Source organism: Peromyscus leucopus, chromosome 4, assembly GCF_004664715.2.
Source record: "Peromyscus leucopus breed LL Stock chromosome 4, UCI_PerLeu_2.1, whole genome shotgun sequence".
Lineage (NCBI taxonomy): Eukaryota > Metazoa > Chordata > Mammalia > Rodentia > Cricetidae > Peromyscus > Peromyscus leucopus.
Genome location: NC_051066.1, coordinates 63,054,104 through 63,072,809, shown reverse-complemented (window position 1 = coordinate 63,072,809; position 18,706 = coordinate 63,054,104). Strand labels below are relative to the sequence as shown.

At 36.6% G+C, this 18,706-nt stretch overlaps 2 protein-coding genes across 2 annotated transcripts; both read left to right on the top strand.

The window, feature by feature from the left end:
• Window positions 1-5,365: 5,365 nt before the first annotated feature.
• On the top strand, window positions 5,366-6,297 carry LOC114687437 (olfactory receptor 8I2-like). The gene is given in 2 exon segments (XM_028862092.1): window positions 5,366-5,681; window positions 5,684-6,297. Coding segments are annotated over 2 exon segments (930 nt in total).
• Window positions 6,298-11,176: 4,879 nt separating this feature from the next.
• On the top strand, window positions 11,177-12,124 carry LOC114687457 (olfactory receptor 8H1-like). Its single transcript, XM_028862108.1, has one exon. It carries the CDS (start codon window positions 11,177-11,179, stop codon window positions 12,122-12,124), a length of 948 nt encoding a protein of 315 aa, XP_028717941.1.
• The last annotated feature ends 6,582 nt before the right edge of the window (window positions 12,125-18,706 follow it).

Genomic DNA, 18,706 nt, shown 5'->3' with positions numbered 1-18,706 from the left:
TACATGAGTATATAATCCCCCAAACATTATAGGTTATTAGTATTGCTCTTGGTTGCCCTTCAAAAGTCAAAGATATGTACCTATTGCTGAAGAAACTATATGCTTCAGAAATAGGGCCCAAGGTCCTCAGCTGGTAGTGAGCTGAATGGCTCCCCCGTGAAAACTACTTTCCATGGTTTTCAGAGTGTGTTATGCACTAGATCAATGACCAGGATGCCAGGATAATGATAAAGATGCAGTAGTGAGTGGAACACATGCCTTAATGGTAACCTCTGGTGGTATTGTGTTCCTCAAAATATTGTGCACCCTAATAAACTTATCTGGGGTCAGAGACAGAACAGCCACTAGATATAAAGGCTAGAAAATGGTGGCACTCATATCTTCAATCCTAGCATTCCACAGACAGAAATCCCTCTGTATCTCTGTGAGTTCCAGGCCAGAATGGAAACAGTCAGGCATGGGGACTCACGCCTTTAATCCCAGAAAGCAAGCCTTTAATCCCAGGGAGTGGTGGTAGAAAGCAGAAAGGTTCATAAGGTGTGAGGACCAGAAACTAGAAGCATTTGGCCTGGTCAAGCATTTGGCTGGTTAAGCATTTGGCCTGGTTAGGCATTCAGGCTTTTGAGCAGCAGTTCGTCTGAGACCCATTCTGGATGAGGACTCAGAGGCCTCCAGTCTGAGGAAACAAGACCAGCTGAGGATACTGTGAGGTGAGGTAGCTGTGGCTTGTTCTGGTTCTCTGATCTTCCAGTTCACCCCAATACCTGGCTCAGGTTTGATTTTATTAATAAGAACTTTTAAGATTCATGCTAAAGTAACCTACAGCTCTCTAACTTAACATAAGGCCCACTCAACAAAATGATAACTGTGACTGGTACTGGAAGTCTAGCCAACCACTCAGTGCTAGTGAAGTCATGGATCTTGGGGCAAAACCTACATTCATCACTTTACTACACAAGAGTAATTCCTAAATATATTCTGTGGTGATATTGTGTTCCCCAAAATATTGTGCGCCCTAATAAACTTATCTAGACTCAGAGAACAGAATAGCCTCTAGATATAGAGGCCAGAATATGGTGGCACACGTGTCTTTAATCCTAGCATTTCAGAGGCAGAGATCCATCTGGATCTCTGTGAGTTCAAAGCCACATTGGAAACAGCCAGGCATGGTGACACATGACTTTAACCCAAGAAGTGATGGCAGGAAACAGAAAGGTATATAAGGTGTGAAAACCAGGAACTTGGGTCAGTTAAGCTTTTAGGCTTTTGAGCAGCAGTTCAGCTGAGATTCACTCCGGATGAGGACTCAGAGGCTTCCATTCTGGGAAAACAGGATCAGCTGAGGAATTGGCAAGGTGAGGAAGCTGTGGCTGGTTCTGTCTCTCTGATCTGCCAGCATTCACCCCAATACCTGTCACTGGGTTTGTTTGTATTAATAAGACCTTTTAAGATTCATATTACAACATTCCAAATATTTGTTCACATCCCAACAAAAATACAAGTTTTACATAATTTTTCTTTGCAACTTAGGCACTTGTACATTAGATATTATAAAGAAAATAAACTTTGGAATGTATTTGTTTTTCAGTCTATTAAACCAAACACAACTGACAAAAATAAGAAAGAAAGGAAGAGAGAGAGACAGAGAGAAAGTAGATGGAATGATCCTAATGACGTTCTGACATACTCATATATCAGTGCCTATTCCAATCGTCATCAGAGACTCTTCTTCCTGCAACTTAAGGGAAAGTATGCAGGGACCCACAGTAAAACATTAGGCAGAGAGAGAACTCTGGATGGAGTTCTCCATCAAAGACCTTCCTCTCCTTGGAGATAGAGCTCAGTGAATTCCATGGAAAGGGGGGCGGGTCAGGGATACCAGGAGAGCACAGCCTGCAGAATCAACTAAATGAAACTCATCTGGACTCACAGAGACTGAAGCAGCAATTACTGAACCTGCATGTGTTGACACTAGGTCCTCCGCATATGTTATGGCTTTTTGCTTGCTTTGGGAAGACTCCTGACAGTGGACATGGAGGTATCTTAGACTCTTTTGTCTGCTCTTGGAACCCCTTTCCTGCTACTTAGTTTCCATTCTTAGCCTTGATGTGAGGGTTTGTATCAGTGTTTTTGTATCTTGTTATGCTGTGTTCATTTGATGTCCCTGGAAGGCCAGCACTTGAGCAGGGTGGACTGGATCTGGGGGAGAAGGGAGGCGGTGAGGAATCTGGGAGGAGTGGAGGGAGGGGAAGCTTTGGTCGACCTGTATTATATGAAAGAAGAATAAATTTTTTTTTTTAAAATGTGAAAGTAGCCGTTTTATGAAACGAATATTTGCAACAATGTTTAGATATTGGGATAGCAATATTATACAAAGATACAAGGAAATGTTCTTCAGGCACAGAAAGAAAATTAAGAACTAAAGCTCTGAGCTCTGTGAAATGGGGGACTGCATTCTGCATGGTATAGTAAATGCAATCATGATTTTAAGGAAACTACTTGGACCAAAACTGGTAAGATCAAAAACTCTCCCACTCACTTGTAGTGATATGTAGCAGTAGGTCATAGCTTTGAGTCTTAGAACATTGTTTTTGGTTATTTAGCTAAAAAGTAAATCATTTTTAAATCTTTGTAGTGCTTTCTTTTATAATTGACAGAAACTGTATTTTTTTTTTATTCTTTTTTTTTTTTTTTTTTTTTTTTTTTTTTCGAGACAGGGTTTCTCTGCGTAGCTTTGCGCTTTCTGAACTCATTGTAGCCAGCTGGCTCGAACTCACAGAGATCCGCCTTGCTCTGCCTCCCGAGTGCTGGGATTAAAGGTGTGCGCCACCACCGCCCGGCTGTAATTTTTTTCATGATTGTAAATATCACACTTGGAGAAAACAGTGTAATAAGTATTTATACATAAATATAAAATCATTTTATAAACCATTTAGATAAAGGCTTGAAGAGGTCAGTCATTGAATATCTGTTTTAGTCTCAACATTGTGCAAGATGCCTCATCTGTGATATATCATCAAATGTAATTTTCAAAGAGAAGCAAGGTACATGTCTGTATTGCCACTGGGCAATCATATACACCAAGGATCAGAAAGATTAAGACATTCTCACATGGGTACAAAGGTATAACTATTGAAACAATCATAGACTCACATTTTTTAAATATTTACATTATTTATATCAGCCTAATTTTCATATAAAATCTTAAAATTATCAAAAATGTGAATGTGTGAATATAATTAACATAGTCTAAAGATAAAATAAAAAGCCCACGGTGTTGATGTTATAGTGTTGCTCAATCCTGGCTTTTAAATGTCACAAGCAGAGTAGTGAAACCAAAATCTCACGTTATAATAGCGTCTCCATTGGCGTTATTTCCTTCTATTTAGATTCAAACCTTAGAGTACAATTAAAACATAAACCTCAAGAGATCAAATGTGGCAACTGACAAGCTCCTTTATTATGTGAGCTTAAGAGTTTGAAGAGGTCTATATATAAGAAGTCTCCATTGCACAGAATGTTATAGATAATATTTTGTTGTGTGGCCTTCTTAGAAATAATGCTACCAATAAAATATTTTGAACATGAATAAAAGTTTGAGGAAAAATAAGGACTTTTACTTTGAAGGAAATTATATAAAACAAATGACAGTTAATTTAGTTTTTATTTCTACTTCATCAGGGCACAGTAATTAAACAACAACAAGAGGTATCATATTATCAAAGGCACTAAAAGTTATCAGTATCATGATATATATAACGGTCTGCAATAGACGAAAATAACTTTGTGCTACATAGTCTTTCAGAAGTAAAACTAATAATCACAGAACCAAAGCACTGCATCGATAAGTCATGGAACTCAGAGCATCAAAGGAGGTAAAATTAATGGATATTAAAAGTAAATGAATGGGTACAGAAAGAGAAATAGACTTTTTTTGCAAGTCTATGTGAGCATCATTATCTTTCCATGATACTTAAACAAGTACGTCTGTTGATATAGCTATATATATATAATGTGTATGCTTGTCATATTAGATTACTTTTTCCTTTTTCAAATTTGCATGTTCCAGTAAGACTTAAGAAAGTTATTTTAGTGACAGACAAGTGAATATGATATCATTGCACAACTTCATATTAAATATGTAAATAAATATATAGGAACCTTTGTGGACATGAGGCACATTAAATGATTATGTAGACACAATAGGATTCAAGCCCCTTTGGCATGATGTGCTAAATATAAAAACAAATTTGCTTTAATTGTGCATTCTACTTTCATTTTTACTTATGTACTTGTCAGTGCATTAAAAAAAGTAACTTCTGCTTTCATGAGATCACTTTATAATGTTTTGGTTTAAATTTTTGTTTTCAGACTTTTCGTCATTGCTTTGGGAACTACTCTTGAACAAAGAACTTGTTACTTCCTGATGTCATGTGTGCTGTTAAGTTGGGTATAGTCATGTTCTCTACATTCTCAGGTGAAGAAATTGGAACTGTGTTATACATTAAAGTCTGCAGCATCTGAAATCATCAACAAAAAGGATAAGTGACAGAAAATAGAGAAACAGGAACAATTGCTTTATGGAAATGAAATGTGAGTTGGATGTTTACAGTTTTCCAGCATGAAAACTAACTGAAATGTACTGAGTCTGAGACACTATTAGATGTGTCCATCTTGTCCATAACTTGTAAGTTAGATGTTAAAAAATTATGAATCCAATATGAAGTTATAATTAAATACATGAATTACAGTTTCTAAGTAGGCTTTATATTTCCTAATACTTCAAAAAATAAATGTATTGAATGATTGATTCCAATAAATAAATTGATAGGGGTAAACTTTTGTACCAGTGGTAGAGTTTGATAGATGATAGTGTAATTTAGCAGGAGCATCTTGTAACTGTTATAGACAAGATGTCTTAGAGCATTCAAAATTCTGCATAACCTTTCATTTCAATATCCATTTGTATTTGTCATTTGCTTTAAAAATAAGTCAAAGGCTGGAGATGTATGTCAGAGGCTAAGAGCACCTGCTTCTTCCTACAGAGGACTGGAGTTTGGTGAACATCACCCACATCAGACAGCTCACTACATCATGTAACTTCAACTCCCAGATTTCCAACAGTCCCTCTGGCCTTTACTGGTACCTGCTTTCAGGTACATGCACATACACACAAACAAAAAATTAAATTAAATTAAAATACTAAAAACCATATCGTCTTTCAATGCTTACTACCTATTTATTTTGTTCTCAATGCTGGACGTCAAGCCTACACTGATTCTTGGATCTTTTGTCTTCAGTGTCTTTTTTTAAAAATTTTTCTTACTATTTATTCAAGGTTAAATCAATGGTTGAGTTATCAAAAATGACAGAGAATAATTTCACAGAAGTGACACTCTTCATGCTCAGTGGATTTTCAGATCATCCAGAATTACAAGTCACTCTGTTCTTAATATTCCTTTTCATCTATTTATTCACTGTGTTGGGCAATCTTGGGCTAATCATGTTAATCAGAATTGACTCTCAGCTTCACACACCTATGTACTTTTTTCTCAGCAATTTAGCATTCATTGACATATTTTATTCCTCCACTGTAACACCCAAGGCACTAGTCAATTTCCAGTCCACACAGAAATCAATTTCCTTTGTAGGCTGCTTTGTTCAAATGTATTTCTTCGTTGGTTTGTGTGTAGTGAGTGTTTCCTTCTGGGATCAATGGCCTATGATCGCTATGTGGCAATCTGCAATCCCTTGCTATATTCTGTGATTATGTCCCAGAAGGTGTGTAACTGGCTGGGAGTGATACCATATGTAATTGGATTTACAAACTCTCTGATATCTATCTGTGTGATAAGCAGTTTGCCATTCTGTGATTCCTACATCAATCATTTCTTTTGTGACACCACAGCTCTTTTAGCCCTGTCCTGTGTAGATGCCTTCAGCACAGAACTTGTGATCTTTGTTCTAGCTGGGTTCACACTCCTCAGTTCTCTCCTCATCATTGCTTCCACTTAACTCATCATCATCTCTGCCATCCTCAGGATCCCATCAGCAGCTGGCAGGTGGAAGGCCTTTTCTACCTGTGCCTCCCACCTCACAGGGGTCACTGTCTTCTATGGCTCCTTGATTTTCACCTATTTGCAACCTGATAACACATCATCCCTCACCGAGGCACAAGTGGCTTCTGTATTCTACACCATTGTTATTCCAATGCTGAACCCACTGATTTACAGTCTGAGGAACAAAGATGTGAAAAATGCTCTCCTGAGAGTCATCCACAGGAAACTTTTTCTATGACAAACCACACCCATTGCAAATAAAAAAAGACCTGGGTAATTTCAAATAGTTATTTCACCAATCAGGAAATTGTAGAGTAATTTCAAAAGACATACCACAGAGTTATTGAGAACATAGCGTCTTAGAATTCGATATATAAATCATTATTTTACTTGTTTATGAGATATACTAAATTCATCAGGAGGTCATTTCAGCTCATAAATTGTTCATGTAATAAAAATACAGAAGGCAATAGGAAGACATATGTATGTATTTCAATGAACATAATATCACACTAAGGTATAAATATTCTTATAGTTTATAAATTTTTTTATATGTGAGTGTTTTGCCTGTATGAGTAGAGATGCACTACCATGTGTGTGCCTGATGCACAGGGAGGCTGGAAGAGAAGATTTCATCTCCTGGCCCTGGAGCTACAGATGGTTGTAGCTACCATATAGGTACTGTGAGGCAACCTGTGCCCTGAAGAAACAAAATTTTGAGCCATTTGAACATAACAGTTACAGTTTTTCTCCATTTACCTGTAAAACATTCTTTGTGTCCTAGAGTCACAGATTTATGCTCAGTTGACTTGCAATCTTTCTACTTTGTTATTGTGTAGAGTGATGTCCAGTCAGTAAAATTCTACAAATATATATGTATATGTATGTATGTGTATATATACATATATATATATGGCATTAGAAAATACAGGATTATAGAGTTCTATAACATTGTTTAAGTGTGTGAAAATTTCTAGGCTATTCTTGAAATATTTCATTGATGCATTGTATTTGACATAACTCTATGTAAATATATTCCTTTGCTATAGTGGCTTCAGTTTGATTTTCCTTTGTGAATAAATATGATGAGGGGTTGAGTGCATTAAAAAATTATATGCTGTGTTTATGATCTTACCTAATTAGATATGGCTTGTAGTTATCACATTTTTACATTTTGAATAAGCATCTCATAAAGAGAATTCATCTTTATTCTTGTGGAAATAGTTGTTGTTATTTATATGTGTATTATTGTATTATTATGCAAATAATTTGAATATTAATATTATTGGCATTAATAAATATTTTTATCTCTAATTATCCTTCTTCTTGTTATTGACATTATATCACTTGTCTGTACCTAGGTGTGAAAACTACAATTCTTTTATTTCTCTTCATGAGAGTAACTTGTTTTAAATGCCAAAATTATGTTTAAATATCCATATATCTCTTTTAAGAAATTTACCTTCTTTAGACTCTTTCCACCCATTTTTCTTTTACCTCTATACCCTGTACTGGTAACATTCACAAGCGTGTCTCCTGTTTATTCAGTCATTTTTTGGCTTTATTACTCCAAATTTCTTGGTCTTTCTCTGCTAAATGATTAAGGTGACAATCTTCATACCATGTGTCACATCAGTAGGGTGTTAGATATCTTCTAGCTGTTGAACAGTGAAAGCAGACACTCAACTTAAAATATATTGCATCAATCTTTAAAACAATGGCACTTTTCCATTCAGTGTGCTAGATTTAGAACAGCTTAGGGATGTTGCTGTTAGTCATAGGTATTCTTGGAGTTTACATCTTTTTTCACCATCTTTAAAGTATATTTTTATATAAAATGAAAAGTAACTTTTAAATTTACTTTAGTTCATGAAATATTTCAGGCATTACAAAGGAAAGAAATTTATTAGTGAAAAGATAAGAAACTGAATGCAAGTTCTTCTGATCATGTATACTTAGGTTCATTGTTGTACTTTACATTTCTATTCAAAAACTTGTCAAACTTTCAAAAAATTTTTAATTAATTTGAGGACATATTGAAATAGTAAAAGTATAAGACTATGCTAGTTTCCCTGAGATGATTACTTCCTACTATTTAAATTATATTATAAATATTACTAAATAAATATAAATTATTAAATAAACATTATCTTATAAATACTATATAAATTACTCTCTACCATATAAGTAAATTTATATTTCACATCATTTTTATACACAAATAGTATGTACTATCCAAAACCTCATTACAACATTTACTAATTTCTTTTGGCAATTTTAAATGTAAATTGAGGATATAATATTGACTATAGTAGACTAAAATTAAGTAAATAGCCAGGCAGTGGTGCCACCTGTCTTTAATCCCAGCACTCAGGAGACAGAGGCAGTGGATTTCTGTGAGTTCGATGCCAGCTTGGTCTATGGAGCAGATGCCAGGACAGACAGGGCTATACAGAGAAACCCTGTCTTGAAAAACAAATGAACAAGCAAAAAATTAAGCGAATATGTGTGCTAAATTAGGTATGTACCCACAAAGAGAAAATAATTGAGACAAATTACAATTATGTTAACAAAATATCAAGAATGAATTTGAATTTTTCATTTACTTTTTTGAAATCTGTTGTACTTTACCTTCTTTTCTGATTAATATGTCTATTCCTATAAACATGCTTTTAAATGCTCACAATAAAGAATTTTGTTCATTTTTATGATATAAAGCTTAAAATAATTATTTCTCTAAACATTGCTTATCATCATAAGAAAGACTCTATGTGATCATTATGCAATGTAAAAAACTCGATAGTTACTAGATCAGTTTAAAAACAAACAATTTTTTTCATGCGAAATATCAGAAAAGAAGACCACGTGAGACTGTGATTCATGGTAGAAATTCTGAGAGAACAAGCCATTGATCATTTGCCCTTGAACTTTTGCCCTTGAAAGTGTGCCAATTTCATTCCCCTGCAAACTGGTCTCTAAGGACTGTCTCATGTTGTGTGATCTTCAGTGTTGGTTATATGAAGCGCTTTGTCAAAACAGGATGAGGCAATGCACTACACTTGAGGACTTTCAAGTATTTGGCATACTTTAGAGACTGAACTTTTTATGAAAATTTTCATTTGACCAGACTCAAACAAAATTTTATTGTAGATTGTTTTCATTGATAATTTAAAAAATGAATGCACAAAAATCTAAAAATATCCACCCTAATGAAAACAAACATTATGTTATAGAAATGTCCAAGTCATTTAAATACTTTCATAATTTATACACTAGAAAAATTTAATGTTGAAGCATTTCTAGACTACAGTAAAGAAAGAAGTGTCATGACAATCCTTGGCTCACAGTAAGTATCCCCAACTTTAGATGATTTTAGGTGATTTTGTTTGGGTCTTATCATGAACAGTGTTGGTATTTGCAGAAATAGAAATGTAGTGTTGACAAAGTCAGTGTCTGCATTCAATGTAAGTGCATTGAAGTATATTTTTATTAGTTTTAGATTGGTCAAGTACTATAATATCTATAATTCTAATTTACCACAATAATGTGATTTATGATTAAAATTTATTTATAATGTGTTCAATGATTTTGAGATTAAATGGGGACTAAATGATACATTGTAAATGTTCCCTATAATTCTTGATTAGTTGTCAAGCTTGATAAGATTTGTTTAAAATGCTATAACTTCAGAGATCAAGATTCTGGGAAGGATCACAGTGCTTTAATTTTTCTTACTTCAGCAACTTTTCTGAACTTTTCTTAGTTCTTTTTTGTTTTTTAGTAAAATATGTAGGTGACTGTACAGCCTTTATTGTCACATGATCATGAATAATAAAGGTATTCAGGAAGGAAAGCCCTGAGAACAAATAGTTCTTTCTTCTAATTATGAGGCATATCAATTTGCACTTTAAACGTTTAATTCAAGCTATTAGTTTTAGCTCCATATAAAGTCTTACTAAGTTTTTAATTAAGGGGACAAAGAGATGACTCAGTGGTTAAGAGCACTGGTTGTTTTTCTTTTCTTTTTTTTTTTTTCTAGATGACTTGGGTTCAATTCAGAGCACTTACCTGCAGATCAAAACTGACTGTTACTACAGTTCAAGAGGATCTGACACCCTCCTCTGTCTTCACACATACACACTGCACAATCATGGTGCATGGTGTATAATACATGAAGGCAAAACACCCACAAACATAAAACAATATACCACATTGATGAAGAAATAATATGTCCTATGTTAAATGTCTAAAGACTGCCATAGTCCTTTGTGATTGATTTTCTTTTAAGACCTCACATTTCTCACCTTTATAATATGAAAATTAAAAGTTTCCCCTCATAGTCACGATATTACTAAAAAGAAAGAGAAAAAATAGGAGTTATAAATTCACTAGGTAGACAGATATATGTTGTATCATTTTCCATTTTATTCCAGATTTAAATTCTAATTTTAACTAAAAGGGACTGGAACAGGAATGATGAAGTAAAATGTCATATCATGCTTAAAATAAATATTAAATATTGGTGTTTTCCATCAAACATTGTAAAATTTGTGTTTGTGACAAGCAATGCAAATCTTTTTACCTTCTTCACCTTGTAAGACTATCATGTTAATGTTCTACCCCCACCTCGATACACACACTATAAATCCTGTGTGTACACAAAGACCCAGTTATATTCTAGAAATTTTAGGTATCCAAGCCCTCCTTGCTTTCCTTCATTTTCTTGTCAAGGATTCTTTTAAAGCTAAGAAAGACTGTGAGGTCAGACTCCTGTCAATGGGGGAAAGAACAGATGCCACCTGCCTTAGGCCATGTGCACTTTCTACCTTGGGATGCTTTGTCCTTCCAAGCACAGTCTCTTGATTAAGAGGAAAGCTCTACCTTGTTCAGACACATTATTTGGAGTAGGAAAATTTTTCTTTGTGACACTGGATGTTTTTCTAAATTTTCAAATACTAGTCTACATCTGCATCAATATCTGACAATTTATATTTTAATTTTTAAAAATAAATTATCTTATTATATAGATATATTATATAAATATTTGTAATTCTTAATCCAAACACAGCTATTACTAAAATCGCTTTTGATTTCTCAGCATTTTAGAGCCATTCACTATGAACTCCTGGAATCACACAAATAAACCTGACTTCATTCTCATGGGGCTGACAGATTCCAAGGAGATCCAGCTGGTCCTCTCTGTGCTGTTTCTCCTGATATACCTGGTCACTGTGCTGGGGAACATAGGCATGATGCTGATCATTCGTCTAGATGCCCAGCTTCACACTCCGATGTATTTCTTCCTCACCCACCTGTCATTCCTTGATCTCAGTTACTCAACTGTCATCACACCTAAAACCTTAGAGAACCTGGTGACTTCAAACAAGAGCATTTCCTTCACGGGTTGCTTCACCCAGTTGTACTTTTTTGTCTTGTTTGGTGGTGCTGAATGTTTTCTTCTTTCCTCCATGGCCTATGACCGCTATGTGGCTATCTGCAACCCTCTGCACTACCCACTTGTTATGTCCACAAGACGCTGCCAGGCCCTCCTCACTTGTTCCTATATGATGGGAGCTATTGATTCCTCTGTCAATATGCTCTGTCTAAGCAGGTTAAATTTTTGCAGCTCTCATGTCATCAATCACTTTTTCTGTGACACACCTGCAATTCTAGCACTGTCCTGCACTGACACCTATGTCATTGAAATGATAATAATCATTGTCTCTGGTTCAACTCTAATGGTGTCCCTTCTCACCATATCAATGTCTTATACATTCATTCTCTCTGCCATCTTGAAAATCAGTTCTACTTCAGGAAAGCAGAAAGCCTTCTCCACTTGTGCCTCTCACCTAGTGGCAGTCACCATATTTTATAGCACTATGATCTTCACTTATTTAAAACCAAAGAAGTCCTACTCTTTGGGAAAGGATCAAGTGGCATCTGTTTTCTACACCATTGTGATCCCCATGCTGAACCCACTCATTTATAGTCTCAGAAACAAAGAAGTAAAAAGTGCTGTCAGTAGAGTTATCAAGAAGAGGGAGGACCATAGGCAGTTAAGATAACAGTGGTGCGCAGCACTTAGGCTCTTCTCTTTCTATGTTTCCTATTAGGTCTTTCCCTCGTCTTTATTGGAAACTTATTGTATGCTTTATTTAATTTGTGTGTGTGAAGCTTTCTTTATATAACTTGTTCCTAGATATTACTAAGGAAACATTTTATAAATCTATGTTATAATAATGTGAAATATATACTAGATTTGTGGTATAAATATGTGTGTTTTAAAGACAACTGATTGGAAAATTAGAAACAATGATCTTCATTGTTAAAATTATATTGTGTGATGTTCTCTATACCCTGTAATATTAGAGAATTATGAAGCCATAACTTCTGTATAATGAGAATGAAGCATTTATTTTAATCTCAAGAAGGAATCCACAGAGGGGTTAAGTGATCTTGTTTTGAACTAAGGATTGTGGATTTTGGACTCTAGCTTCTGATGATTAGAATGCTAAAGCTTAAGGCTAGTTCCCTTCAGTCAGGAGGCTCAGCCATTAGGAACATGTGTTGCTATAGTAAAAGATCCAAGATTAGTTTCCAACATCCACATCTGGTGGCTTACAACCTAACCTACTGTAATTGCAGCTCAAGCAGAGCCCCCTTATGGGCTTCTGATCTCTCTCTCTCTCTCTCTCTCTCTCTCTCTCTCTCTCTCTCTCTCTCTCTCTCTCACACACACACACACACACACACACACACACACACACACACACACTCTCTGTACATAGACTTAAACAAAATAAAGCCTTCTTGTAGGATGACTCCAGTGTGTGCACGTGGAAAACATTTGAAAGATGTGTTTTGATGTGACGTATTAAGAAGTCATACCAAACTGCCTTATTCTTTTTCCTTTAGTTTTTCCCGTAGTTCTTTTCTTTAACGTTTAATTTAGGTTATTTTATTTTAATTATTTTTTATTATTTTTATCAATTAATTATTTTTTCTATGCCTGATAAAAGTTTCCCCTCTACCCTCCTCTCATCCCAGTCTCTCTCCACAAGTGCCTCCCACCTCTTCCCTCTTCCTTCCCTTCAGAAGAGTGCAGGCCTTCCATGTACATGAGTCAGCCATGGGACATGGAGTTGCAGTAATACTAGGCAACTCCTCTCCTATTAAGGTTGAACAAGATAACCCACCAAGAGGAAAGGGTCCCACGAGCAGGTAACAGAATCAGAGACATTCTCTACTCCCTCTGCCAGATGTCCAACAAGATAATTAAGCCACACAGTTGCAACATATTATCAGAGGGCCCATTGCAATCTCATGCAAATTCTCTGGATGGTGGTTCAGTCTCTGTGAGCCCCCAGTGAGCCTAGGTCAGTTCACTGTGTGTTTTCCCATGGTGTCCTTAACCCCTCTGGTTCCCATAGGATTTCACAATGTCCACCTAATGTTGGGCTGTGGGTCTATGAATCTATTTCCATCAGTTGCTGGGTGAAGCCTCTCTGATGACAACTGGGCTAAGTAGTAATCTATGAGAATAGCAGAATAACATTTAGGATCATTTCATTGACCTTTTTTGTTGCCAATTTTGTACTATCCTAGGTCTGTGGACTGTCCAGACTCTGGGTCCTGTCCCTCCAGGCATTGTTAGGAGTGAGCTCTCTTTCAGCATATAGGTTTCAAGCTGGTCATTAGTTGGCCACTCCCATAATTTCTGGACTACCTTTGTTCAGTATATCATTAAGGCAGGACAAATTGTAGGTCAAAGTTTATATGGCTGGGTTAAGGTTCCAATCCCTCCACTGTAAGTCTTGTCTGGTTATAGAAGACAATTGGTTCAGGCTCTGTATCCCTCTTTGCTAAGAGTCCTAGCTATGGTCACCCTTATAGATTCCTGGGAGTTTCCATTGGACTAGGTTTCTACCTTATCCCAAAGATGCCTCTGATTCTAGTTGTCTTTCCCAGTACTCTTTCCCTCAATCCTTCCCCAACCTGATTCTTTCTGTTCTTATGTCCACCCACCACCATCCAGACCTCTCCCTCCATCCACCTGTGATGACTATTCTATTATCCCCTCACAGAGAGATTCATGGGTTCCCCCTTGAGCCTTACTTGCACACATAACTCCTTTGAGCACGTGGATTGTACTTTCTTGCTAATATCCACCTAGAAGTAAGTACCTATCATGTTTCTCTTTCTTGGTTTGTGTTACATCACTCAGTGTGATCTTTTCTAGTTCTATCCATTTGCCAGCTAATTTCATTGTTTTTAAGAGCTGAGTAATAATATTTTATTGTCTAAACATACCTGATTTTCTTTATCCATTCTTCAATTGATGGACACAAGTTATTTCCAGTTTCTGGCTCTTGCGAATAAAGCTGATATGAACATAGTTGAGCAAGTGTCCTTGTGGTATGGTAAAGCATCCTTTGAGTATATGCCCAGGAGTGGTATAAATGGGTCTTGAGGTAGATTGACTCCCATTTTTCTGAGAACTGCCATGTTGATTGCCAAAGTGGCTGTGCAAGTTTGCACTCCCACCACCAATGGAGGAGTCTTTTTTTTTTCATTTTTCTTCATTAGAAAATTTTCTGCTCACTCTACATACCACCCACAGATCCCCCTCCTCCCTCCTCCCACCCTCCAGCCTTCTCTCCCAAGCCACCCCACATCCCTAAATCCCCCAAATCAAGGTCTCCCATGGGGAGTCTATGGTGATATTTTATTTGTACTAAAATGTGATTTGTATGTTAATAAATAAAGTTGCCTGGGTGTCAGAGCTAATAGCAAGCCTTAGAAGGTGGGCGGTGGTGGTGCATGCCTTTAATCCAAGCTCTTGGGAGGCAGAGCTAAGCGGATCTCTACCCATGTTCAAGGATACAACCAGCATGGAGACACACGCCTTTAATCCCAATACCAACCAAAGAAGACCTGGAGTTCTGTACAGACAGGCAGTGACTAAGAGGTCATGTGGTTGGGTTTACAACCAATGAGAAGGCAGAACAGAAACACTATAAAAAGACAGACATACAGGAAGTAGCTCTCTTTCGGAGAGGTAAGACCACTGCGACAGTGAAGGGTAAGGTTTTTAGCTCTTAGCTATTTCTCTGACCTCTTGCCTTTTATCTCTGTATTGGCTCTATGTTTCTTATTTAATAAGATGGTTGGTTACATCTACAGGAGTCAGCAGAGCCCAGCACACTGAGCCTAGGCTGATGCATAAATGAATTTTGTTTTACTTGTAACTATGTTGTATAAAATTTATTTGGTGATGATTTACTTTGTTTATGTCTAAAAAGGATAACATTAAAAAAAATTAACTCAATGTCTTGATAATCACTTTTACTTCTAGAACTAGGAAGTTGTAGAGATAAGCAGTTGAAGTTCAAAGTCATCCATGACCATATAGCAAGTTTCAGGCTAGGCTGGGCTAATTGAGACCTGTCTGTCAGGTCCAATGCAGGCCCCAAAATAGCAGTACTAATGACATCTTAAACAGAAGCACTCCAGTAAACAAAAGGATTCTTATCAAGTAAATGGAAACCTAAGGAAAGCAATCACATCCCCTATTTGCAACAAAAGTCAACCACCTTGGGCAAGAGCGTCTGGTTCCTTATTAACCCAAACAGCCTCCACTGACTTGCAGGCTCTCTTGACCTCACCTTTCTTTCTATAGCTAACTGTCTCTTTAAAACTGACAAAGCATTTCATGTCACCCAATGCTCCCCCACCTACTCAATGAAGGAGAGAGTCCAGCGGTTTGTTTCCTCACTTTAACTCTGTTTCTAGCCACTGAGAAGACTAGCTTAGTGGTTTTTACAGTCCCCATCCACTCTGTCCAAAAATGTAAAAGAAGGGAGAAAGTTGGGGGTCCCTCAGCCATTGGTTCATAGGTCATGTGTTTCCATTCATTTGGCTATTTGTCCCTTTGCTTTATCCAACCTTAGGTGAGACAGTTGATTGGCTTGATCTGTTTGTGAGGCATCCAGGCAGTGGGACCGGGTCCTGTGCTCATTGCATGAATTGGCTGTTTGAAACCTGGGGCTTATGCAGGGTCGCTTGGCTCGGCCTGGGAGGAGAGGACTAAACCTGCGGGGGGGGGGGGGGGGGGGGCTTTGCCCTGGAGGAGTGGGAATGGGTGGTGGGCTGGGAGGAGGGGGCCAGGAGGGGAGCAAGGGAATCCGTGGCTGATATGTAGAACTGAATTGTATTGTAAAATAAAATAAAATAATAAAAAACAAACAAACAAAAAATCCAAGAAAAAAAAAAAAAGAAGGGAGAAAGAAATGGAGACAGAGACCAGAGACAGTCTCTTCTCTCTCTCTCTCTCTCTCTCTCTCTCTCTCTCTCTCTCTCTCTCTCTCTCTCTCTCTCTCACACACACACACACACACACACACACACACACACACAGACACACAGAGACAGGGAGATTAGAGATGAGAGACTAACGCAGCATAGAAAAATGTACTAGATGACTTGTTTTCTTTTGATTGATAGATATTTAATAGCTACAATTACATATTTTGCTCAATATTTACCATATGCCAAACAATATATTTTGCAGAAACAAAGTTTGTTTTTGCAAATTATTTCTCTGGTAGGCACCAGCAAAACACAAGTTTTATTTTCATTAAACCAAAAGGAATGAGTTCTTTTAGATAAATAGTGAATAACATGATTCCTTATGGCTGTCTTAGAATCCTTATTGCTATTGTACCATCCTCCCTCATTTTTTTCATTTTCCTCCCTTGATCCGTTCTAAACAGTTCACTTTCCCCCATTTCCTCACCAAAACATGTGTATCCTGCCATTTCCCTTTACCCTCCTTCTGTATTTACTTCCCTTCCACTCCATAACGAGCCTACCTTTTCCATTTCCCTGATCAAATATCTGAACATAAATATAAGTATACATTCTAATGAATTTTTTTTTCATTTGGGTTGATATTGCTCCCATGAAACTCCAACACCACCTAATAAAAGCCTCAATGCCAGGCAAGACAAACCCTCTTTTGAGCCAAGGTGGTCCAAGGGACCCCAAAACATATAACTTATTGCTATTACCTTTAGTTGCCCCTCAGGGGTCTAAAGTAAGTCCTTATTACTGAAGGTACCATGAATTTCTGAAATAAGACTCATAATTCTCTGAGCTGGAGGTGAACTCAATGTCTCCTCCCTGAGGACTATCTTTCATACAAGCTTATTACAGAGGGAAGAAACCAAGAGTTCTGTCTAGTTATGATGTCTGTAAGCCATAACAATGACCAGTATCACAAGATAACCTAATGGATGCAATAGTAGCACAAAATAACTTAGTGGCAAACAATAGCCCTCTAATTGGATTTAGGACCTGCTCAAAAAGCAGAAACCATGCCTGGTACTAAAAACCTGGCTAACTATTCAGTGCTAGTAGTTATTGGAGGAGAATCTACAATTACTACTCTATTAACCAGCATAATCCCTAGCAACAATCTATAAACATTTGTCCTTATGCCGACAGATAAGCTCAGTCTTCATCTCTCATCAGGGAAATGTTTCTTTACAGTAGACAAAACCACTACAGAAAACCATAACCAATCAATATTCAGAGTTGAGAAAGCTCAATCCCAATGGATACATCTACCAAACAGTCCCACGCCTAAAGCTCACAGAATATTGCCGAAGAGGAGGGAGTATATAGAATGAGAGGATCAATGACTTTGCTGAGAGAGTGTGTCTCATGGTCAAATGCTACACTGAAAACATGACTGTCTAAACATGAACTCAACAAGGAAGATGCCAATGGACCTGCTAATGTTAACAGAGAAAAAGCCCACATTCCCCCAACCATACAAAAGAAACACTGGCTAGTAAGAAACACTAAAAGAAGAAAAAAAAAATAGCCTTCCTGAGGGAAAAACACATCAATTAACTATCTGATATGAAAAAATTATTCCTGAAGTATGCATATATATATTATTCTACAAATTGAGCAGTTTATACTAGTGAATATACATGTGTATACTTCGGCATATGTATATGTAGCAAAAATTAAAGAAAAAAGAGTTCATGAATTTGAAAGAGCAGAGAGAAGCTTATGAGAGGGTTTCAAAGGAGGAAATAGAAGGGAAATATAATTATATAATAAACTCAAAAAATTGTACATAGTTATAATACACTAAATAAAAAATCTTCAAAGAAAAGATATTTTTCAGTCTTTTCAGTATATAGTCTTCTTCTTTATGCTTCAAATAAAGACAATACTATTCCAGAATTTGTTTAAATTCTAATGGTTTCATAGGGTAGCTGGAAATGAGGACTATATGTAGATTGTACTCAATACTTCCTCTGTCACTGTATCAGACCAATTTTCATTTTGGAAAATTATTGATGAAGCCTACTAGTTTGTTTTCCAGAACATATTTTTAGATGTACATTTCTACTATTTAGCAGAATGGTATTATTAAATACTAAGTTTTATTTTCTTTCACAGCTCCAGGAGTAGTAAAGGGGAAAACCTTTGGAAGTATTTCCTGATAGATAATGACATTGATTCTAGTCCTAGTTTCAAAGGCTAATTCATTCTGCAGCCCTAAAACTTCATTTCCTTTACCATGCTGCATTCTAACCTCCTCTTTCTTATGAATACTGTCCTTATACTAT

Bases quoted from the DNA above. Each gene is read 5' to 3' on its own strand.
- LOC114687457 (XM_028862108.1), top strand. From the start codon at position 11,177: ATGAACTCCTGGAATCACACAAATAAACCTGACTTCATTCTCATGGGG.